Raw genomic sequence first — 26,233 nt, 5'->3', positions numbered from 1 at the left:
ACACAGACTCTGACCATTAATTCTTAGTCATACTGAAAAAGGAGCTTTGGGAAAAAAAATTGGACAGTTATTTTATTCACTTCTACATACTTCATTTTCTAAAGCAAGCTTTGATGAAGTAGTTGAGTTCACACAAGCAAATCATTTGCAGGAAAGGCCATAAGGAATGTGATACAAATATATTTTGTTTGGTCATATACAGAGTCTATACATCTCAGGTCATAGGCGGGACAACAAGCCTGTCCCATGGTTTCCAGAGACCCTGAGAATGACCAGGATGACTGAGTATTTCATGGTTCTGCTAAAAGCATCCTCTGCATACTGTCCACTTTCATTTTTCCCCTCTGAGCCCTTTTGATTATAAAATTAAGGAAATTTTAATCTAGCAAATAATGGTGATAGAGCTGGGGAACAAAGAAGCTTCCCAGGCCACACTAAGACAATAAAAGCGCATTTAGGAACTTATCTGTCCATAAGATAGTTTCCTCTTTGCTGTATAAGCCAAAAGGTTTCAGTGGAATATTTATCTTTTTAATAGCTTTTTCCCCCTGAACTTTCTACCACTTGTGCTGCTCAATTATCATCTTCCCTGCAAACTTGGAGCTTCGTTCCAACTTTAATGTACAGACACTGCAGTACTGGTTCCATACTTTGGAACTAAGTTTGAGTGAATGAAAGTGCCCAGGAGGGAAAGATAGGAAAAGATCTGGACACATTAACCTCCCTTACTACACTGCCATGAATCATTGAAACCTAGGGGAAGGGAGGTATTAAGGTGGAACAGATAACATCGCTGATATTATGTTGGATTTGCCTTAAAAAATTGTACTTGCAAATGATTTGACCTAATATAAAAATTTTAAAACCTGTTTTTTGTTTTTTGTGTGTGTGTTTTTTTTTTTACCAGGCACTATGCTAAATGCCTTATTCATATATTGTCCTTTAATAATCCTCAGAGTAACCTAACAGATTTAGTGTTATAAACTCTATTCTGCATGTAAGCCAAGGCATAGGGAAGTTTAATCATAGGAAAGTTTAATCATTTGCCTAAGATCCCATAAGATTTGAATCCAAGTCCACTTTACATGTGGTAAAGTCATTTGGGCCTAATGAATAGATCTAGACTTTATACTAAGGTTACTCCCAAACATTATTGTCAAAATTATTGAAATTAGAAAGGCTACTCTNTTAAAAAAAAAAAAAAAAAGAAAGGCTACTCTGCCCCCAAACTTCAGGGGACAGAGGAGGATTGTTACAAACTGTCAAGAAGATGTCCATGGGATTGGTGATGTAGAAATTTGTCAGTGCTTTGAGTAATGCCAACTGGTCATGGCACACAGATAACAGCGGGGTAAAAGATATTGGGAAGGATGAGAAAACTCATGGAGAAGTTCACTTCAATGTTTGCCTCCTGGATGAATTTTACAGAAAAGTGGTTGTGTTACCCTCTGGCCGATGGGTAGATCCAACATAATAAATGACTTTTCTACTATGATTATTAAACCAGTCACAGCCTATTATTAGAAACAAAAGCATGGAGAAAATTCTGAATGAAAGAGCTTCTTGACTTGTTACAAAAACATGTATGTAATTACAATCCAGTAAACCTACTTGGATTTCTTAGACAATGAGTCATTGCCTTATACAGAGGCAAATAAGCAAAAAGGAAGCTGGTATTGGTGACTTTTGAGGAAAAAAGACAAAAAGAAGACAAAAAGACATCCCTAGCACTGTAGCTATCCATAGTGTACATATCCATCCATATATTTGTAACTCCATGTATCTACGGCATATTGTGAAAACTGCTATTCAAAATGTGATCATGGAATATCAAAACCATGTTAAATTATGTTTAGTCTATTCTAGTCTGATTGAAAAGCAGAGAAATGGATATTTATTTTAAGCGATTTCACACTTACTAAAAAATATACACTAAAATAGCAAACTCGTGGTCTTTATAGGGTTAATGTTCAGCTTTCTGGGAACACTCTGTCAGCCGGAATGACTCGTTGTCTAAGAAATCCTGGTAGGTTTCACTGTATTGTAATTACGTACATGTTTTTGTAACAAGTCAAATAAGCTCTTTCATTCAGAATTTTGTCCCATGCTTTTGTTACTTATAACAGGCTGTGATTGGTTTAATAATCATAGTAGAAAGTCATTTATTATGCTGGATCTATTAACATTTGATTCCTTATTAAGAATATTGCTATGTCTGCACTTTTATTCTTTCTGCTGACAGTTAGCTTTCACAGTCTTCTTGATTTAGTTTTATGATTGAAGTTTCAGGAATAAATGTTTTAATTTAATGTTCACTCAGTAAAGCAGACTTGACCATAGTTTAATAAAATAGCACTGTGAGGTCCTGATGGAGAAATGTTTGCTAGTATCCATCTGGGTTGATTTGTACCATATGTTAATGAAGGTTGCACAGAGACCTACTATGTGCCGCAGTTGTCAGTTTCCCTCTGAGCATCTAAGCATGCCTTTCTTGGCAAGTAATGATGAGCTCAGTCCTCCCTGCCAGGAATTGTGCTAAGGGGCTGATGAGGGACCTGTTTCATGGAGGACCCCAGTGTTCCTATCTGGTGTCTTCTCATCCCTGCGTACGTAATATTTCCTGGGCTCTATTCACGGTGAACTAGAAATTTCTCAAATGAGCTATGTGCCTTTACACCTCTGCATTCGTGTTTTTCCTTCTGCCACAAATCTCCATCTTTCCTCATTCTCCTAATGAACTCCTAGTCATCCTCTGCCAGGTGAAAGCCTTCTCCAGGAGAACTACTGGTAGCTTCTCCCCTCCCTCCTCTCACACCCTCAGGGGTTTATGCTTAACTGTGTGAGCTGGATTTAGCACTCAGTCACAGTTGCCCGCAGCTTGCTGGCTCTGAAGGAAGCCCCTCAGGGCAGGTACTGGGCCTTTGTAGCACTCTACCCCCAGTTGCCAGCAGGGGGCCTAACACATTTACATTTTACATTGAATTGATCTATCAGTTGCACGGTTAAGGTCGCACTTTGCACTAATGACGTAATGTGTTTGGGAATGGGCCAGCCTGTAGGGTAATATCAAGATCCTGATTTTCCTACTTTCCTGCTGATTTATATCCATCTGCTATATGTTAAGCTTTTGTCTGTAACGTTTGCCACTAAATTTAGAGATTTACCTTGTGCACAATTTGAAAAGAAAAAAACAAGAGCCATGAAATATTTATTGAACAGCACAGTCTTAGGTGCCAGGGGAGGTCTGCTCTGTGAAGCACAGAATGCTCACAGTCAGATCAGACACCTTGAACAAAGCAGGGAACACACGTGGGAAAAGTAGGCAGATTTTCAGTGGCAGTGTTGATGTGACATGTATGGGAAGTTGAGCATTGAGATCAGGTTCAACCCCCACCCCCATAAGACATCAATAAAATTCTCTTCTGTAGACTGAATTTCTTAATAAATCTATTTCAGACCATTAATAGAGATGCAAAACATATTGTCTGTGCCCTATTTTCTTTTTTAATCCTTATAACAACACTATGAAGGTATAGTTACTCCATTTTCCAGATGAGAAGCTTGAGGCACAGAGAGGTTGTGAGTTGATCAAGGTCACACGTAGATGGAGGAGAGAGCAGGACCTTGAACCAGGCAGTGATTGATGAAGGTTGTTCTCTTAAGCACTACTTTATACTTCTCTTCAATGGTTATGATAGGAAAAATGATTAACCTGTAGTTATTGAGATAGAGTAGAGTGAGGAGGTCTTGCAATGGCTTAGAATGTCCTACAATGGCTTCTTGTAGATGAGTTTTGAACCAGATCTTGCAGAAATTGTAGATGCTGGCAAGTAGTCTAGGTGGACGGAATGGCCTGAACCAAAGCACAAAGGCTGGCCTTAAGCTAGATGGGAAGTCAATTGATTTGGCAGGCACATTTGTCTCGCACTTAATACCTTTCAGGGTCTAAAGGGATGGTCCCAATTTGAAATTAACATATGAAGCATAGTGGGTAGGATGCTTTTTGTACTGGAAAAAAAGTGCAGGTTGTTAAACTCTAACTGTGGCAGTTATTTAATAAATAATCTATTTCAACTTTTTAAAAATACTATCAGGAATCAGTGTTTTAAAGATAGTATATTCGAAGTCACTTCCTATTAACCTTCATATTTCTTGACTAACTCAGGGCAAAGCATGATTATGTAATATCTCCAAATGAGATAATATCCTTATTTTCTGGAACCTAACTACCTATTTAAAAATAAATAGTAAAACTACTGCTATCACAAGCAGCCTCTTCACTCCCCAAGTCAGTGTCACACGATTAAAGTAATAGCGAAACTCAGTTAAACCAGATATTATACTACGGATATAAACTTGTGTGTGTGTGTGTGTGTGTGTGTGTGTGTGTGTGTAGTAAGAGATTTTGAACAGAGATTGAACATGGAGGCATTTCAAGAAAGAAAAAAATATTTGGTACAGTATGAAAATTAAGCTTACAATTGGAATCCTTTCGATTCTCAAGAGCAGCATACTGATTCTGTGAATATTATGTTTTATTCCTTTCCCTATTCCCACATGTAATACTTTATTCTCTTTGAATTTGCTTCTAATGCAGTTTAACCCTGGTTTTGACAGTGTCCATCAAGTTAATTTCTTTTATTAATACGAATTCTTCTCTTACTGAGTAAAGCAAGCTAATGTGTTTTCCCCCCTTATCATTTCATGCAAAGCAAATAGTAAATAAAGAAAGAATATGATTTTCACTTTCATTTTCCCCAAGTGTAAACAATGGAATCAGAGAATCTGTGCTCCAGAACTGGAGTCCTGGTATTTGTTGATCCTATGGAATCAACTTACTTGATGCGCTGTGAGCCAGGCCGCCAGGCTGACTTAATTCTATGCTCAGTAAATTAATTCTGTTTTACTAATGTGACTAAAAACTAAATTTCATATCAACATAAACACTCATTAAACTGCAAATACCAAGTTGTGCATGCTGTTGAAAAGACTCATTTTTATTTATAGATGGATTCTGATAAGAACAGCATTAAAAGCGGTTTAGTAGGGAAATGTTAGAGTGATTAATGTGCAGTTGTTTGCATTTTTAATATTTCACTCATATATCAGATCAGTATTTGTGCATACTGTCAGACTTTATTCTGTCCTTGTCAAAACACTTATTGCTGCTGACAGGTATAACATATCCACATTAATCCTTAATTCCTTGATTCAATTTTCTAATTGCTTTTTTGGCATGCGATGGTGGCCATTTAGTCTTATGTGATGTATTCATCATATGGTCTAATAATGTGTTTTAAAAATCAGATGTGTCATTTAAAGTAACTGAACAAGAAAAATATTACTAAAGATTGGAAATTTCAAATTTCACTGTACTTAGGCTAAGTATTAGATATTGGTACATCACACATTCTGGAGATTGTTCATAAATCGTAGTCGCAGAATGTAAAAGGGACCCTAAAAATCATGTAACCTACTTGTTCATCTTTTAGTTGGGGAAATTGACTTAAAGCATGCCCAGCATCACACAACTACACAGTAGCAGTTGGTCCAAGAACTCAAGTGTTCTGAACCCTGGTCAAGAATGAGGCAGGTATATGCATATAATTTTTATTACTGATATCTTAATTTCATTCCTACTGTTAATAGCCAAGCTGAAAGAATGAGAAATTATTGTCTTCTTAGACTGTATTTTTAGCAGTATCATACGGTGATTAAAAACCAAGATACTAGAATCAGACAGATCTGAGTTTTGGTCCTAGATCTGCTCCTCCCTCACTGTGTCACCCTGAGAATATTATCTGGTCTCTCTGAATTTCAATTTCTTCATCTTACAAAATAGAAAATAACACCATAATGCACGTAAAATGCTTAGCATAACACTTGAAACCTAGTAAGTACTCAACAAATGTTAGCTAATATTAGTTTTTATTAGTTTTCAGTGTTTTATTATCCCTTCCCTATCCATAATTTAGAGAAACTGATTTGTGCCTACCACGTTGCAATTTCATTTATTCTTTGATTCATTCTACTCACTATGTGAAACATGTACTCCAATAGATAGTAGACGCAAGGCCAAGAGGTATCCAAGATGATATCTGGCTTGGTGGAACAGGAACTTAAAGGAGACATGCAATATATGCATCAATAAAAGAGTAAAAGATTGGGAGACATAAGTCCCCAAAGGTGGCTTAGGTATTTCAAAGAGAGAAAGTGAGTTCAGAGGCAATAGAGATTAATAAGAAACTGGGCCTGTCCTCAAACAGATTGTTCCAGTGGGATGACAGGCTATTTATGCGAGTGTCATTCAAGATGGAAAAGGAAGAGGGCCGTATAAGTTACCATTAAAGAACTAAAGACAGAGAGACTCAAGACCTCAGACCAAGGAAAGATTCATGGATGTGTTGGCTTCAAAGGATGAATAATTTCAGAAAAATTAAAGACATGTAAGATCTCCTAGACAGTAGGGATATTATGAGTGAAGAAGGTACAGATTCTAGAAACCTTGGGCACAGTTGTTGAGCAATGTTTGATGAGTGGGTAGGCACAAGAGCACGGCAATCCCAAAATGCCATTTTGGACTCCATGTTACAGAGATCACAGAGTGTCAAGTCATCAAACCATTTTGACCCATAGATGTGCTCTTTTGACAACAACAATTTTAAGATTTAGTGTCTTTAAACAACTCTTATACTTGCCAGTTAACTATAGTACCCACCACTTCTTGTTTTCTTATTCTAGAAGTTTGAACAGTCTTCTTACCTATTATAGGCATTATGCATAGTGGTTAGGCAGACATGCTCAGAATATAGACTACTTTGTTCCAAATCATGGTTTTGTCATCTGTTAGCCCTACAACCTTCATTATGTTCCTTACACTCTCAGAGCTGCAGTTTCATAATTTCAAATGGGGACTGTCCCTGTCTCAAGGGGTAGCGTTAAACTCATGGAAGCATGTAGCCCAGCACAAAGCATATTATGAGCACTTCTATCTTAGCAATTATTAAATTACTCACCTGGGCCTTGAAGGATTTTGAGTTTGCAACCTTACTTTGAAACTATCGAATGTTTCTGAGAAAGGAAATAACACCTTTTTTTTTTTTTGAGGCCTCCGATATTAGACTAAACCCTGCTTAATTTGTAAAGACTAGTCCAAGGACATCAAATAATTCTATCAAATCCTTAGCTGCTGGGGTTAGGGTTTCCAGCCACGCGACTTCAGTGTGATGTCTAGAAGTGAATCACTCACTCACTTACTCACTTTCGGAGAGGGCCATTGGAGGAAGGAGCAAGTAAGCAGCCCATTTTGCCCACTGGTACCTTCCAAACACCCAGTGATTCTTGGAGCAGGAGTTTCCCTGACTGTTTCCTGGCTTCAAATAGTGGCCTCACTTCCCGAACGTTTCTGTCATTGTGAATTTTAAGAACTGTCATCTTGAAAATCCTTATGATTCCAGAAGCTTCTCTGGTAACTTGCTTGTTTTCAGTAGCTGAAAAATGGGAAGAGATAATGTAGAATTGTTGCCTCCAAAAACAAGAACGTGAAAATATGAGTACAATAGTTTAAAAAACACTGGAGTGAACAAAACAAGTCTTTTTCACTCTAAAGGTGCTGTGTCCTTAATAAACAAGGACTGCTAATTATATAACTGTCAATGATATTTTCTGGCACGGTCTAACACCAGCTTCTTGCAGTACAACAAATATGAAAATGTCTGGAAGTAAATCACAGTGTCTGAGTGCTATGGGCAAACAAACCCATGCCTTATCTCTTTCAAAGGCAGCCATGGAAAATGCATGATAAATTGCACAGTTCAGTAAACATGTTATGTCATTGTGAAATGATTTTGATTCATGGTTATGTATCTATCGCTAAACAACTGGCAAACCTCAAGGTATCAGAAATAACCATTTGTGGTGCTTTGCTAATTTCTGTTGCAAATTTCAAGTGCTATAAGGCGGGGGTTTTTTTCCTTTAAAATTCTACATTGAGAGTGAGATTTGCCACAAATTCTTTGGAGGTATGTGAATTCTTGACAGAAGTGTCAAAGAGCTGTGCTAATCACTAGCTGTGCTAATCACTAATATTTTAATATTTTTAACGCAAGTGCCTTTTATACAAGCAGAATTCCTTTTCCACAGTCAAGAGATTTTACTACACTATTTGTTGCTGGGTCTCTGACGTTAAATAATTAAGCCATTTTCCACCTGAAATTTATTTTTTACTAATTTTTCTCCCAGTTGGCGCTTTTGACATTAGTATTTGATGTTTAAAACCTTTTCTTCCAGTATTAAAAACAACTAAAAAGTAGCTTCACAACACAATTGATGTGCTTTCAAATTGTTTTTTGTTTTTTAAATCCTCTAAACCAAGAACGACTGTTCCTCAACTGTTTTTGTTGTTTGTTTTATTTTGTTGTAATCATAAAATTATTTTCCTCTAATATTTGTAAGCAAATATTTTAACATAAATTTGGATAATTTGAATAGTTCAATTATTGCATTGAGACGTTAGAAACAAAACAAAAAAGAAAACCTTGCCTGATGGTAGAAAGGATAAATTATTTCTTAGGTATATTAAACGGGTATGTTAAAGGGGATTTTAATATTTCTGATCTATCCTCATTATCTAAACCTGAATTCATTTTATTTTCTCTTAGTATATTTTAACCAATTGACCTTTACATATACTTTGCATTTATTAAATTAGAATAAATTTCAGAAGCCTGGAAAGGTGTCTCAAAACATTCATAGTATTTTTCTGTTAGCCTTGGAATATGACAAGCCTATTCTCTAAATATTTACATCATTGGCGAATATCTATGTACTTATGCTGATTTTGACTTAACATTTTCAAAAATAAGTCTGTTAAATTAAATGTAAGCTTTAAACTGTAAAACCGAAGATCATGCAACTTGATACAAGTTGGCTTACAGCATATTCTTGGAAGATTTTTATGCCCTATACTTCTTTCATCATGGCCATTTTCACCTTTATATTGAAAACTCCCAAAATATATCTGTATGAGGATGATTTTAAAATATGAGATTTATGTTGCTATAAAGGAGAAATCCTTTATAACCACATAAAACTGTTGTCACCAGAAATTTCAGTCTAACTTTTACATGAAAGGGGACATATTTTATCTTTAATGCCTCGTTAAACTTTCTGAAAATGGCAGTATTCTAAAATATTATTGGTGAATGACTACATATGTCTGTATTTCTTCTGAAAATTTCAAATATGATCAACAAAAAAACTAATCATTTGTTCTAATAATTAAACCAGTGGTACTTTTTCTTCTATCTAATTTTGCCTTCATGCATAGATACTGCTTTGACACATCAGCCATGTCTCATCTCTCATTTTTTCAGTGAAATGGCCCAAATCGCCTTTGCTATGCTAAAATGGTATACTCACTGTTTCAAAAGTGACATTCATTTAGACCCAAATCCCTTGTGCATGTTTGTGTCCACACGTGTGTTCATGGAGTGTGCGTGTTTACACACCTGAGTACTTCCATGTATGTTTATGTACACATGTGTGTGGGTACATGTTTGTACGTGTGCATGCATGATAAACTACACTGTGTGGTTGAGAAGATGGACTCAGGAGGCAGCCTGCCTGAGTATAAATCTCACCCCTGCTACTTCCTAGTTATGTACACTTGACCAAGTGTTTTTAACCTCGCTTCAGTGTTCTCATCTTACATAGTTGCTGTAAGATTTAAATAAGTTAATATATGTAAGCAATTTTGAATACTTAATCCATAGTAAGTACTTAATACAATACTAGCTATTACGACTATAATCATTATCATATATTTATTCTATTTTTAAGGTTATATTATTTATACAAGTGCATTAGTTGGTGATTATGACATACATATTTCACTGAAGTGGTATTAAAGATATGCCAACAAAATGTTTTGGATTGTGATCATTTAATTAGATAAACTGTGTGGTGTAGTACATCATTGGTGACAGGAAACAATTGTGAGAAAGTAACAAAAATTGCATAACTTGGTGTCTTACAGACTACCCATCAAATAGAGTGAAGTGCATTTATTTGTTCAAATATAGTCCTACCGCACATTTCTTTTGTGCCAGGATTCAGTGTTAAAATGAAACATGGCACCATACAATCCAGCAGTCATACTCCTTGATATACACTCCAAGGATTTGAGAACTTACATCCACACAAAAACTGACTTGCTGAAAAGGGAACAGCATGATGGGAATGACAGCAGATAGTAGACCTCTCAAATTGTACTTTATTTTCCAGATCTAACCTGGAACCATATCAATGTCTTAAAAGTATAAAGCAATATTAAGTCAAGATGGAAAGGGGAACAGTCCCACAAAATTCAACTTCTGAATTTACAAACTTACGTAAATTGGAATGGAATCAATGGCAAAACCACACAGAGAGGACCTATTTCAAGTGACTTTAAACATGCAGTATATTTCCTTAGTGAGATGTGGGATATAAACCCTTAAGACAAAAAATAAATAAATAAAATTTACAGAGAAGTCAATTTTAATTGTATTCTCAGATGTAATATATAATGTTATATTTAAATTGTATTATAGCATAAAAATAATTATTAATATTGTTTGTTATGAAGATTTTCAATGTAAAAGAAAAGAAATACAAAAACTCAAAGAAGTTAAATAAGACAGATTAAATTTGAATTGGCAATATCACTACAAATTCATGGTATATTTTTCCTCTTTAAAAAATTCTGAGTGTGGAGGGCACATTGCTATTTTATACAAATCCACCTTCATTGAAGGCATGATGCCCACCTTCTGGGAATGCTGTTGGATGTCTTCAGCTGTCAGTCCCTTCAGGGATTACCATAACACAGAGAACCACCTTGTAGGTCATGATCCCATGGGCAATGATATGTAGGAACTGATATTTGAGGGAGTGGGAGTATAAATTCCTGATTGACTTAGCCCAACTTGATTGTTGAAAGAGTCTAGCTCCAGGTCTCCTCCTAGCCTGCATCTCAGTTCAGCCCTTTCTCTCTGTCTAATGAGGCTTCCTTTCTTTACCTTTCACATTTTTTTTCAACCATAAGAACCTCTATTTCTTAACTCTGTCTCCCAGGGAGTCTGCTTCTTTGGGAATGAAGTTTATGACACTGGGCTCTATTGCCCAAAACTTCCTAGAACAATGACCAACCCAATATCAATAAAGACCTCTTATGTCTGGAATTAATACCATTTCCCAGCAAGGCTCCATAGAGAAATGTCTGATTGCAGGTCTGGGACAGGCAAAAGACAGGGAAGCTATCAAAGGCATTTGTGGTCATGTCAGAAGAACTCAGGAACCAATTTGAAGACATTCTCATTGTTCAAAGATAGTACAATTTGAACAACTAACAAAACTAATAATAGCAAAATTGTAATTGCTATCAATTAAAACACATCAGAAATGTTAAAAGTTATAAATTTATAATGATAATATAACTGGTCATGTTTAGAAAATGCTAACAAGAAATTATTTTGAAAATCAATAAATAAGGGAGAATAATCAAGTATTTAGCATACTTTAACTATAAATACTGTATAAAAACTCAGCAAACTAAGAATGGGGAAACTTCTTCAACTGGATGAAGAATATCTGCAAAAAACCTACAGCTAACATCATGCTTAATAGTGAGAAACTTGAAGCATTCCCACTAAGGATGTCCCCTTCTCACCATACCTTTTCAACATTGTACTGGAAGCTATAGCTATAGCAATATGATAAGAAAAGGAAATTAAAGGTATACATATGGAGAAGAAAGAAATGAAATTCTCTTTATTCGCATATGACATGATTGTCTATGTAGAAAATCCAAAAGAATCAACAAAAACACTCCTGGAATGGTAAGGAATTATAGCAAGGTTGAAAAATACAAGGTTAATATATAAGTCAATTCCTTTCCTACATACCAGCAATGAACACATAGAATTTGGAATTAAAGATACAGTAGCATTTATACTACTGCCCCTCAAAATGAAATAAATCTAGGTATAATTAGGTATAAATCTAACAAATATGTACAAGATCTGCATAAGAAAAACTACAGAACTCTAATGAGCAAAATAATTTACAAAAACTAAAGGTAAAGATATTCTGTGTTCGTGGATATGAATAATCAATATGTTAAGATGGCACTTCTTTTCAAACTGATCTATAGATTCAAACAATTCCAATCAAAATTCCAGCAGGCTTTTATATCTACAAAATGACTCCAAATTTTATATGGAGAAGGAAACGACCCAAAATAGCCAACACAATATTGAAGTTAGAAGACTGATACTAGCCAACATCAAGACTTACTATTAGCCTACAGTAATCAGAACAGTGTAGTATTGGTGAAAGAAGAGACAATTAGATCAATGGAACAGAAGAGAATCCAGAAATAGACCCACATAAATATAGTCAATTGATCTCTATCAAAGGAGCAAAGGAAATGCAATGAAGCAAAGATAGTCTTTTAAAGAAATGGTTCTAGAACAACTGGACATCCACATACAAACAACAACAACAACAACAACCTTGAATCTAGACACATACTTTATACCCTTCACAAAAATTAACTGCAGATGGATCATAGACCTAAATGTACATTGCAAAATTATAAAAGTCCTAGACGATAAAAGAAGAAAACCTGGATGACCTGTGATATGGCAATGATTTTTTAGATACAACACCAAAAGCACAATCCGTGAAAGAGATAATTACTAAGCTGGAATTCATCAAAGTAAAAAAACTTCTGCTCTTCAGAAGATAATATCAAAAGAATGGGAAGACAAACCGTGGACTTGAAGAAAATATTTGCAAAAAAGACATCTGATAAAGGACTATTTCTAAAGTATATAAAGAACTCTTAAAATTCAATGGTAAGAAACAAATAGTCCAATTAAAAATGGGTCAAAAACTTTATCTGATACCTCACAAAAGGCAATATACAGAATACCAAGTAAGAATATGAAAAGATGTTCCATATCATATATTATCAGAAGAAATACAAATTAAAGCAACACCCATTAGAATACCCAAAATGAAGAACACTGACACCACTAAATGTTGGTGGAAATATAGAGCAAGAGGAAGAAGCTCTTCTTTATTGCTGTTGATAATAGAAAATGGTACAGCCACTTTGGAAGACCACTGATGGTTTCTTAAAGAACTACTAAGCATGCTCCTATTAGATGATCCAGCAATCACACTCCTTGATATTTACCCAGTGGAGATGAAAACTTATGTTTGATCTCCATATGGATGTTGTTGTAGTGTTATTTTTATTTAAGGAAATTTGGAAGTAGCCAAGATATCCTTCAGAAGGTGAATGAATAAATAAACTGTAGTATGTCCAGACAATGGAATGTTATTTGACAGTAAACAGGTATGAGCTATCAAGGCATGAAAAGCATGGAAGAACCTTAAATGCTTTGTGAAAGTGAAAGAAGTCAACCTGAAAAGGCTAAGTTCTATGTGATTCCAACTATATGACATTCTGGGAGAGGCAAAACTATGGGGATAGTACAAAGATCAGTGGTTTCAGGGTTTGGGGTAGAGAGGAAAGGATGCATACGTGGAGTACAGAGGATTTTTAGGCAGTGAATATACTCTGTATGAAACTATAATGGTGGATACATGTCAGACTCATAGACTATGGTCTAACACAACAGTGAACCCTAATATAAACTATAGACCCCTGGTTAGTATGATGTGTCAATATAGATTCATCAGTGTAGCAAATATACCACCCAGCTGGGAGCTGTTGATGATGGGGGAGGCTATGCATACGTTAGGGTGAGGTGTATATGGGAAATCTTATATCTTCCTCTCACTTTTACTGTGAATGTAGAACTGCTCTAAAAAATAAAGTCTATTAAAGAAAAAAAAAATAGGAGAGCCTGTGTGGTTCAATCAGTTAAGCATCTGACTCCTGATTTTGGTTCAGGTCACAATCTCACAGTTGTGAGGTGGAGCCCTGCATTGGGCTTGGTACTGGACGTAGAGCCTGGTTAAGATTCTCTCTCTCTCTTTCTCTCTCTCTCTCTCACTCTCTCTTCCCCTGTCCCTCTCCTGCTCATGTGCATGCTCTCTCTATCAAAAATAAATAAATAAATCAAAATAACAAGCTAAAAATAGAAGAGTACTTTTCAAAAATATGCACCAATATTTAACCCCCAAGAAAAAAATCAACCCTCTACATGTTAGTGACCACTTCTATGAAAACACTAGGTAGTACTACGATAAAATAATTCAGTTGAACTTTTACAAAATGAGGCATTGTATGTCCCTATCCACTGGGAATGTACAGTTTAAAAAACTGAAATATAGGTAGGCGAAATGTAAAACAGCAGTGTCATGTCAATCATGCAAATTTAAAATTCTGTTGTTTTTTTTTTTTTAGGGGGCACCTAAACCAATAGCCATTGAACCATGTGCTGGGAACAGGGCTGCTGTTCTGACGGTGTTTCTTTGCCTGCCGCGAGGGTCTTCAGGCGCCCCTCCTCCTGGACAGTCAGGTGAGATGAAGGTGGAGCCATCAGCAATTGAGCAGAACATGTAGACTAAACAGAAGAAGCAAATGATACTACCACACAGCACAGTGAGGATAATTACGTGGTTCTAATTTAAAGCATGGCAGAATTTATTAGAGTACAAACTCTTTCCAAAATATCTGGAAATTTGCATTGCTGTGAATTCAGATTTGCCAATATTTCTCTTAAAAATACATGTTAAATATGTGTGTATTTTTGTGTATAATATACATGCACATGCATGTTCACACACATCCCGCTTTGTTGTTGTAACTACGGTGAGAAATCTCACTAGCATAGCAAACAAGTTTTTGACTTTAGGGCACCTTCTTTTTTCCTAGTATGTGTGTCATATAGGATACAAAGTTACAAATATGATTAGAAGCTTGCCTCATAAATATGGAACCAAATTAAGGAATGTACTTGCATGTTTGAAACATGTAGCAACCTCAGAGGGTGATAGCTTGATGCCACCATCTTAGAATGTTCAATATATGTTGTTATCAGCACCAGACAGCTGTATCGCATGGGCCAGCAGACCCTCCCCTTTCAATGGTACTGTCAGCCTTTGCTTCTGAATCTCCTTTTCTTACATGAAAAGCATATTTTGAAAATGGGGGTAACTCTATATGTCTTCTTGGAGGTCTTCCCAGTGCTGAGATGTTGACCAGATTGTAAACATGCAGAATGTTGAGTATGACTTATGATTAAATAACAAACCATGCTTACTTCTCTCTTTTTATATATTCTATTCCATTTACTTACAATGTGAAATATTTCAGTCTCTCCATCATTTGCTGTATCCAACACTTAGGAAATGGATGCTTTTTGAGGGTAAGGGCAATTTCAAATCTCTCTTTCTTTCCAATTCCCCTTAAGTATAAAGTGCCAGAGATCTGGCAAGGTCTCAATAGCAGTAATTGATACTGAACTCACCTCCCTGCTTATTTAATCTTTTCTTGGTTCCCTAGCTAGCTTTGACCTTCTTTCTTTCTTGATTTGTATCAACCCTGACACGAAAATGGAAGCTATACTACTTTATACCTTGAAAACTTAAGATATTCATGTAACAAGAGTTTTCCCATATGGAGACAGAGGGTTTCCATCACCTTGTCATTTATGGTACCTGATGATATCTTGTTGCAGGAATTTCTACCCAAAGCTTATTTGTAAATGTTTATTGAAGGAAATAAGCATTCTCTGTACTTTCTCATACACTGAGTGAATGTCTTACTCTTCTTTCAGAACCACCATGGTAAATGTAAATGGGATGCAGTTAAGTAGAATAGTTTGGCACTGGTCAGATAAGATGGATAATTATAGGTACTGTGCCCAGCTAATGGAAGCATTGTTTTAAGGCTGGGATGATTTCCAAAACAAACACTTCACTAATGAAAATAAGTCCGTGTGATATTCACCAAGGTTCTTCTAAATCCTTGACAAGATGACGTACTGATGGGCAGAGTGAAGGCAACTGCCAATACTCCGTCCTTTTAACCTTTGAAATCTTTTTGACTGATTTGAAAGAACCAGGTAGCGGTGTGGACCATTACCTCAGCTGTGTTCTGTTACAGATGCATTATGATTACTAACGCTAATAGCTAATGCTATCTTTGATGTGCATAGTGCTTTACTCTTTACAAAGTGTTTTCTTATTTTTCACATTTGATCCTCAGGACAAGGCAGTACAATAGGTATAAAACTCACTTCGTAAATGAGGGAATTGAGGCATAGAAATCTGTGTATTTCCACATCCAAGGAATAATTAGGAAACTACTAGAGTATAAAGCTAAAGAACAACAAAAAAATACTTATTGCTAACCTTCCAGGTAATTTTCCCAGATGATCTGTAGCAGAGAACTTCTTTCTCTCTAATCCATAGTCCATGTCTTCACAAAGCCCCACATTTGGGGGAGTACTAAAAATGTCTGTAGAGTTGATACTGGTAGAGAAAAAACCTTGAGTTAACTTCCCATACTTTTTACAGAGCCTGTAGATTGAATGATGTTGAATATCTGTGCTCATAATTCAGGATGAACTTGTTCTTTGTTTAAAAAGAAAAAACTAACAAATGTTTTCCAGCTATTTTTATAGGAGTAGGAATACTCTTAGTCTACTTCATTTTTTTTAAATGTTTTTATTTATTTCTGAGAGAGAGGGAGACACAGAATCTGAAACAGGCTTCAGGCTCTGAGCAGGCTGTCAGCACAGAGCCCGATGCAGGGCTGGAACCCACGAACTGCGAGATCATGACCTGAGCCAAAGTCAAATGCTTAACCCACTGAGCCACCCAGGTGCCCCTCTCTCAGTCTACTTCAAAATACAGTCTACTTGGAAATGCATCAAATACATGGTATTGATGAATGGGTAGTGGGATGGATAGATGGACAGATACAATATAAAGCAAGGAAAGTCAATGTGAATGGTAGAATCTAGGTGGTGGGAATACTGTTGTTAAAATTATTTCTTTCCACTTTGCTATAGGTTTTTATACTAAGATGTTGGGAAACAATAAAACAAAACTCCTGACTTCACTGTAACCAACCAAACAAACAAACAAAACAAATCCTCCCCCCGCCCCCCACAAAACAAAGAAAAAAAAACAGGTAGTGTTTGTATAGAGTTTTCTAACATTCACATCTCAGTTTTCCCTGAACAAACCAAATACTGATACCAATATACAAACTAAAAATGATTTATTTTTTCACTCTTCATCATCAAGATACTTGGTTTGTACAAAGCCAATTAAAACATAACATGATATAATCCAATATTTGAAAGGATGTGCATTCCAATGATTATTTGGGAGCCATATCGGCTCTTGGAAAGGAAATGTTGACCTTAGTTTATCTCATTCCAAGAGTTTGGTCTATTTCATATCTTTACAGGGAGTCCATCTATGTGCCCCTGCTGGTCACAGTGCTGCACACATAGAAAGCAGTTCATACATACCTTTGACAAGAATAGTGATAGACAAGGGGCTGTATGGACAGACCCCTGGCCCCATCCCCACCCTGTGAAGGACAGGGCTCCAGGAGCCTTCCCTTGCCTGTTGAGTGATTTATGTCTCCAAATATTAGCAAATCCATTCAGTGATTAATTAGTATTACTTATTAGATTATAAGTTCTCTTGCAATACTTAGCACAGTCTCAGAATTTTTCACCAGCCCCCTTTTTGAAATGTAGCTTTTGAAATGTTGAGTGACGCTTTTCATGATGCACTCTTCATTACCATGAATAAAGGCATTTAAGGCAAGGATAAGTTTGGGGATAAGGAGATGGTAGAAGCATCCCAAGAGGAAGGTGGTTTTCTCCTTGAGACTGAACTTCAGCACTGACAAATAAATGATTCAGAAACACACAGGTGCTGGGGTTTTAGCCATCTCTTTAAAGTAGTGGCTAGTAATTTTTTTTTAAATATATGGCAGTGTCTTTGGACTTTATTCTCTTTTCACCAGAAAGCATGTCAGTAATTCTTAGCAAGTAAAACGTGTCTAAAATGTGTGAAGTCCTTTCCATGGTTTTCGTCTTAAGAGAGGTCAAAAGAAAAACTGCAGATTCATCCTTCAGATTACCCCATGCAGTAAATTTTTTTTTAATGTAATGAATTTAGGTGTGTGTGAGCAATTCTCCCTCTAGGTGGCTTAGAAGAGTAAAAGCAAAAGATATTAAATAGGCTTTTTGGCATTCCTGGAGCTGGACTAATTAGGTTCCCAGCTCCCCCACCCCGTAAACCTGCTGCTTCATTATTATATTTTTTTTGTGAGAAACTACTGCCAACCATGCCACACTCTTTGGGTTCATGGGGGATTTCTGCTGTTGACATTTGCACAGTGTACAGCTACTTCCTCTTCTGACCTCAGAAAGGTTGAAAGACTGACATCCCCACAAAAACAGGGCACATCAGGTAAATGCTACATGACACGAAACAACCAAGCATGACTCCAGTCACCTTGGACACGGCAAGGTCCCCAAATGTTTTGGAGTCACATTAAGATGAAATGTGGACAAAGTAAATAGAGCCCTTCAAAAGCATAAATTGAAAACGATAATGATTGCTGTCACTTTGTGATGGAAGATTGTGGATTTCATTGTTTATGGAGTCTCGCTAATAAGAAGCAGATTAACTCTTCTCACTGGATTAAAAATCCCAGGGGCCCAGATGCCCACTGCCAAAAAGGAGCTATGTGCTTCAACTCAGAGTAGAATTTTGCCCTGAACTTGCCTCATATTTGATTGAGTCTAACATCACCAAAAAGAATACAGTGCAAAGTCTAAGGTTTAGATTTTTTTTTTCTTTAGGCTTAGAAGTTTTGGTAGGATGACCAGATTATTTTGCAAAATCTAGAAATATTGTATAATGTTTAAAATGATAGTCAACTCACAGTGCCATGGGTAATGGTGACAAAAAGAGACCTTGGCTCAACTGAATGAAAAAGAGGTAGGCCAGGGCCCCAGGGTGGCTCAGTCAGATAAGGGTCCAACTCTTGATTTTCAGCTCAGGTCATGATCTCATAGTTTGTGGGATGGAGCCTCACATTGGGATCTGCACTGATAGCACAGAGCCTGCTTGGGATTCTCTCTCTCTCTGCCCCTCTCCTACTTGTGCGTGCTCTCTCTCTCTCTCTCTCTTTCTCTCTCTCTCTCTCTAAATAAATAAATAAACATTAAAAATAAAAAGAGGTATAAGATAGAGAACTAATAGTTCTGAGCATTGTATTAGGTGCTTTCCATATAGTCATCAGTTTAACCCTCTTAATGATTCTGAAAAGTAGCTATTATTATCCCACTTTCACAGATCAAAAAACAACAACAACAACAAGAGCAACAACTTGAAATTCAAAAGAGAGCAAATGACTAGTCCTGGTTCCTACATCTAGTAAGAGAATAAGCTAGAACTCAACTCCAGGGCCATGTGCATCCTCAGCATATGAGATTCTTCATCATCACAGGCTTCTCTGGACAGTGATACAAAGGTACTCCAGATAGCCCTTATTCCTGAAAAAGCTTTATATACAGAGTTGAAGAAAAAGGACCTGGCAGGGTCTGTCAGCACTGAGCTTAACGAGACAAGAAGGATAGGTTTATCTTTCTTGGTGATTGAACTCCAGAAGATTGTAAAATGCAAAGATGGGCAGGCCATGACATATCTTCAGCTCGTATGTGTGAGCTATGGACTTGAGTCACAAATCCAACTCTGCCACTGACTAGCTGACTGGTGTCCATGGGCAAGTCTTGTAGTCTCTGGGTCCTATGTTTTCATTATAAAATTATGGCACTGAGTTAAATTCCCAGGATGCATTTCACACCAATCCTCTTATAAAATTCTACTACAGTTTATGCTGAGTCTTCCAGTTTGGGGTAGGAAGGGCAAATAATGTGTTTCTAAGTGGTACCTTAACTTACCTTTCCAGATGCTCAGGACCAGTGAAGAAACTGTATTCCTATATATTTCTTATTAGTGATGAAATAATTGGCTCTGACTCTTAAATTTAAAAAATATCTTAATCATGTTATTAATGAAGGCTAGTTTTCAATCTTTTCAGCATGTTTGGAAAATGGAGATGATTCATATTGCCCCATTGTAGAAGTAAGTAAAAGGGATCTCACAGCACCAGTGAGAGGCAGAAGGTCCTCTGCCATCCGAGAGATGGTTTGGGAACAGACTCCTGGTCTGCAGGCTCTCAGTGCATTACTGTTTCCTCGGAAGCCAGCTTTTTCCAAAGGCTTCTGAGTTTTCTTGTCCCTTAAGCCTCTCTATTTTCCTTCCATAACTTTGCCACTGTATCTTCACACTTGTAGAAACATTCCTGTTGATCTAGTCTTAGCACCCTCTCTCTTACTGGTGGCTGGAAGAAGAAATAAAACTACTGAGCTATATCAGGACTTCATTATAAAAAATTCATGGAAGTTACATTTTAACTTCAGATCCAAATATTATTTATATCCACCATATGTATCTTCATAAGGAAGAGAGAAAAAAACGGACGTTCCATGGCAAAATAAACTGTAAAATTAGGCAGAGAGCCCAGGCAACAACAAAGCATCTGAGATTATTGCCAATAAATATGACTGTGTCAAAAACATACCTGCTATTAAAAAGGCCCACAAATCAATAATAGGAAATAATGTTATCTTCTATCCAAAATACAGTTATATAGTTTTTGTGAATCTTCATTTAATGCATTTATTCATTTGAGAGATATTTAAAAGTGTCTGCTACATGCCAGGCACTGAATGTATGGTAGTGAACAAAACAAGGTTTCTGGCCCCATAGAGGTTACAGCCTGTGTGGAGATAAACATGAAATACGTAATCATGCCAATAAATTCATAATTACAAATTGTGTTAGGTGCTATGGACACAGAGTAGACAGTGCTATGAAAGAGAGTTGAAATAAAACTGATGTACAATTGATAAGCTTAAGGAAGTAACAAAATGATGATCATTCAAATGCTGTTTCTTCAGTTCTCACCAGCCGCCATGTCTCTGTTGACATGTTGGCAGTTGAATAGTCCCCACCTTGCCTCTTCAGCTTCTGGAAACGCTCCTCCACTGGTGTTCTGTGCCTTGGTCTATTTCAGATACCCACTTAGAATTTACTTACAGATAATGGAGGTAGAGCACCCATCTGTTCTTGTTCTGCCTCCTCTGTCTCTAAATACAGGTGGGGTTGGGGCGCCTGGGTGGCTTAGTCGGTTAAGCGTCCGACTTTCGCTTAGGTCATGATCTTGCAGTTCGTGGGTTCGAGCCCCGCATCGGGCTCTGGGCTGACTGCCAGCTCAGAGCCTGAAGCCTGCTTCAGTCTGTGACTCCCTCTCTCCCTGACCCTCCCCTGCTCACGCTGTCTCTCTCTCTCTCTCTCTCTCCTGGAAATAAATAAAACATTAAAAAATAATAATAATAAGTATATAAATAAATACAGGTGGGCATCCCCCAGGTTTGTTCCTCTAGCCAACTTCTCACCCTGCTCTACCCGGTCCCTCAAGGGTCATGCCCTCTCCACTCCCAGGAGAGCTGATTCCCAAGCCGGGATCTCCAGCCAGCACTGCTCATCTGTTGAGCACTAGCATCGTAAACTGGATCTTCTGCTCTTTAGATATAAAGCCACTCCCTCTTCCCTCTTCCCTGTTACTACCACCTACTCACCTACTGTTTTTCTAAAGTTCATTTGTTTCAGAGTGGCTCAAATTTGAGATCTTAGAGTTGCTTTCCTTCTCTCTTTCGCCCGTTTTACATCCAAGTAATCATGAAGCTCTTTTAGATTTTACCCCTGTGGCAGATAGAGCATCCCTCTCCTTATTGCCGTTCTTCCAGTCCCCAGTTTTCTTCTGGACACTGGCTTCCTCTCACTGGACTTCTGCCAAAAGAGAGCACAATTCGAATCATATCACTCTCTTCCTCGCAAGCCTTTGGGGACTTTTCATTGCCTGTTCAAGTGAGTCTAGACATTTACCCTGGGAACTGAGGTCCTCCTCCACCTCTCTTCAGCCTTCCTTCAGGTTTGGCACCCTCTCACAGAGTCCTTGCCAGTGCCTAGCTGCACAGCCCCACCAGCAAGCCGGGGTCCCTGGGGTAGTTATTTTTAACTTCCTGGACCCTCAGTCTTCCCATCTACAAAATAAGGAAGATGACCCCATGGTATGTCTTTTTGATGGCTGCCAGGCTTGTAATTCTACATGTATGTTTCTTCCTATGATTCCGTAAGTGTGTGTGTTGTCTGTAACACTCACTCTTGTTCCTTGTACCTGAAATGCCCTCTCCCACTTAGCTGCCTGTTTTCAAAGCCCAGTTCAGAAGCCAGTTCCTCTTCCATGAAGACTTTAGTTTCCTCCAGGCAAACATGACATCACTTTCCTTGAAATCCTATGGGATTTCTTCCCTGCCTCCTAGCAGGTATCACAGCCACTGTGTACTTTTCTTCCCAGGTAGTGAGCTCTCTGAGGGAAGGGGCTATGTCTCATTTTATCTTTGAATCCCCAGCTGCTATAAAGTTTTTGGTACTTAGTAATTGCTTGATAAATACTTAATTGATTAATAAAGTTAGTTTAAATGATAGAACTTCTTCACCAAAAATATTTGGGGAATATGTATTCCCAAATATACATATTATATATACATACTATACAAATATAAAATTTACTAGTTATAATTTTACTCTCAGGCTCATAATCTTTGATAGACTGGATTTTATGTATTTATAATTCATGGAGGATTCAAGTTATGTCTTAGAGACTAAAATCAAGCTCAAAATTGTACCATTGATGAAAAATATCTTTTGGAGTTCCTGGATGGCTCAGTCGGTTAAGCATCTGACTCGATTTTGGCTCAGGTCATGTTCTCACGGTTTGTGAGTTCAAGCCCCATGTCAGTCTCTGCACTGATAGTGTGGAGCCTGCTTGGGATTATCTCTCCTTCCCCTTTCTCTAACTTCTCCCCAGCTCATGTGCTCTCTCTCTCTATCTCTCTCTCCCAAAATAAATAAACTTAAAAAATGAAAAATATCTATTAAAACTTAGTTGCTTAGATTTAAGGTTTGAAGAAAATCAGAATATGAGGAGAAAATGACACAAAAAAATAAGGCAATTTATATTTCCAACATAGCATATACTAAACCTATCATAAACGTATTCTATTTTTATGATTTTAACATTGTGATTTCTTTCTTGGGTAATAATGTTTACATTTTATTTAAGCTTAAAAGAGCATAACTAGGTTCCACCCTTTATGACTAGAAAAAGAACTTCGAATCTTATAGAATAAATGTCTACATATTAGTTATAGTCAGGACAGATCATCTTACAAAATGTATCTCACAAATAAAAAGTGTCAATTGCTGCTGTAGTTTTTATTATTAACACATATCATTTGTTCTGAATCTCCTCACTGTTCATTACCATTCTTTGAATTATCATCACCCTATAAAGTATATCATCACTTTTCTTTCACAGATGAGAAAAATAAACTCATGGGGGTTAAGTCACTTTCCTACAACCACATAGTCAATAAGTTATTGAGCCAGTTATTTTTTAAATGTTTATCTTTGAGACAGAGAGAGAGAGCATGAGCAGGGGAGGGGCAGAGATAAAGGGAGACAGAGAATCCCAGGCAGGTTCTGTGCTGTCAGCACAGAGCCCGATGCAAGGAGGCTTGATCCCACAAACTGTGAGACCATGACCTGAGACAAAATCAAGAGTCAGACACTTAACTGACTGAGCTACCCAGGTGCCTCAAGCCAGAATTTAAAACCAGAAAGTCTCACACCATAATGCTCTTTCCAGATTTTTTTTTCCCGCATGTGGATAGTGAGGAGTGGGGTTGGTTATGGTCAAAGACCATTAGCTGTGTGATTTTGGGGCTAGTATAAGCCTTTTCATTCACTGCCCAGTGTCTTGGTGAAGTGACATGGCTATGGTCCTTCCATTTGAGATTTTAATTTTTTTCTTTGTGCCATTGTTAACTGAGAGAAATTGATTAATGTGTCAAGGGAACAAAGAAAACAAAATAAGGACAAGAAACTTGAAGAATAGTTAACATGGCTTATTAAAAATACTGTAAAAGTGAGTAAAACACTCACTCTAGAGGTGAACTCTAAAACATTTAAGATAGAACAATTAGAAACAAACTCNCACTGAAAAAGAGGCCAACATATTTTTCTTTGCTTTTTCTTTTCTCCACCTGCCACTCTGTTCAGATATTTCTACAATTGATTGGTAAATAACTACTGTGGTCAAAGAAAAATAGAAAAAAAGTAGGCAACTCTGCAAATCAACTTACAGAGCCAAAGGGGAAAATCAAGAATTGTCTGGAATCAGTAAGCTGTCTTCAAAGCAACAAAATAAAATAAGAATTTATGGGTGTGAATAAAATTTAAAGCCTAAATCAGCCACCCAGTATTTCTTATGATGGCTGAGGCCATATTACACTGATAGCTGATTTAATCCCCCAATTATTAGTAAGATATTTCACTTTTAGTTGGCCATGAATTAAGTAGTCCTGCTTTACATACATGTAGGGGAATTTAGCAGAAGGTCTCCTCCTGCCTTAAACAAGGATAGATGGGTCATCCAGAGCGCCAGAGACTTTTAGAATTTTTGGAGTTTTAGAAATTGGACTCAGAAACCTGGAGATCCAGAGACAGGGAGAGATTCATCGAGCTCATAGTTCACTGGGGACTGGAACCAAGGTCTCTGGTGTCCTGTGGAGGAAATATAGTCCCCCCCTCCTGTTATGCCACAGCGTAAAAACTGACAAGAAGAGATAACAATAATAATCCTCTTGTTTCCAGGAAGCAGCATGGCACACCTTTTGCCACCAGGGCCCAGGAATGGCAGACAGAAGTGAATTCCCTAGATCCAAAAAGGAGCATTAAATGGCTTGAGAAAATATATGTCTACTTACCAGCAACCTGATAAAATGCTAAGAAAATGTGAGTCAAGGACCCTGGGAATTTCTTCTTTTCATATAAACATTTTTCTGGTGACCACTTCAAAGGGCCAGTGGTTCCTTAGCAAATCCATTTGGAAGGAGTGTATTCAAGTTTTGATAAAAACTCCATATTACACTGATAGCTGATTCAGTCTCCTATCATTTACTGTAAAATGGTGTCACAGAACCTACCAAAGGCATCTTTGAGTGTGAATAATCCTTCATGCTAAATGAAAAGCCCTGTGGAGGAGCAAGCACCCGAGGTAGTAGTGTTGTAATTCTAAAAAAGGTAAACACTGATTATAACAACATTATCTACTTGAGGCCAGAACCATCTTTCTCTAAGGACTTTTAGGGAAAGAGTTAATGGCCCTCTGAAAAGTGTGTAATTTGCCTCCTTTTATCCATATTATTATTTGCAGATGAACGCAGCCCATGCAAGTTAGGTCTACATCTATCACTGATGGACAGCAAGTTCAAAGTCATTTGTCATGCAGACAAAGCACTGGCAAAACTTAAGAGACAGTTCATCCTATTCCTTAAGAATATGACTCCAAAGAAGTAGTTTGAGGAGTTCTACTTGGTCCCTGGAATGATCATTTAGAAGCCTTGGAGGAATAAGTGAATTCTTGCCCCATGAAGCTGCTGTCTGACATGATTTGAACTGAAACTTGAAGGCCCTAAAAGTCTGGATGCAGTGACCATACATTCAGTTCCATTTATTCAACAAACCAGGCAAGGATCATCAAATCAATAACATGACTCTGCCATCTACTTTCCCCTTGCTCACCATCATAATGAAAAATGACTCCTTAAGTGTTCTGCGAGGCAATTAGCCCTAAATGTAGAGCTGTGATGGGGAGAGGCTGAGTCACATTTGTATTCAAAACTTTACTGGTAAAATGGAAAGGAAACTGTTGTCCATACTAATAGACACATAAAATGTATAAATGGGGTAATTTGGTATTACTCTATTTATGCACAATATTATACAATTGCAGAAACACTGAGATAGGAAGGGCACTGAAATGACATCTGGCTCGTCCAACTGCTTGTGGCCACAGCTGATGACCCTGCCCAGAATCATCATGGACAGACAATTTCTAAAGACTTTTCCAAAATTTCTAGGACTGATTTGTTCTGTTATCTAACAGGCTTCACTGCGATTCGGTCCCATTTTCTTTTGTTCTCTTTTTTGGTTGTCGTTCTCATCATTCCAGAAATAGAGAACAGCTGATAGCTCTCCTTATAAT

At 37.2% G+C, this 26,233-nt stretch overlaps 1 protein-coding gene across 1 annotated transcript in view; it reads left to right on the top strand.

The window, feature by feature from the left end:
• ATRNL1 (attractin like 1) overlaps positions 1 to 26,233 on the top strand; it is a 767,076-nt gene that overhangs the window by 641,363 nt on the left and 99,480 nt on the right. The window contains exon 28 of the mRNA XM_077779526.1: positions 14,423 to 14,537. Coding sequence (XP_077635652.1) covers positions 14,423 to 14,537 — 115 coding nt within the window. The remainder of the gene's footprint in view (positions 1 to 14,422; positions 14,538 to 26,233) is intronic.

Source organism: Crocuta crocuta, unplaced genomic scaffold (assembly GCF_008692635.1).
Source record: "Crocuta crocuta isolate KB4526 unplaced genomic scaffold, BGI_CrCroc_1.0 scaffold138, whole genome shotgun sequence".
Lineage (NCBI taxonomy): Eukaryota > Metazoa > Chordata > Mammalia > Carnivora > Hyaenidae > Crocuta > Crocuta crocuta.
Note: the sequence above shows the minus strand (reverse complement) of the source record. Positions and strands in the feature narration are given on the sequence as shown.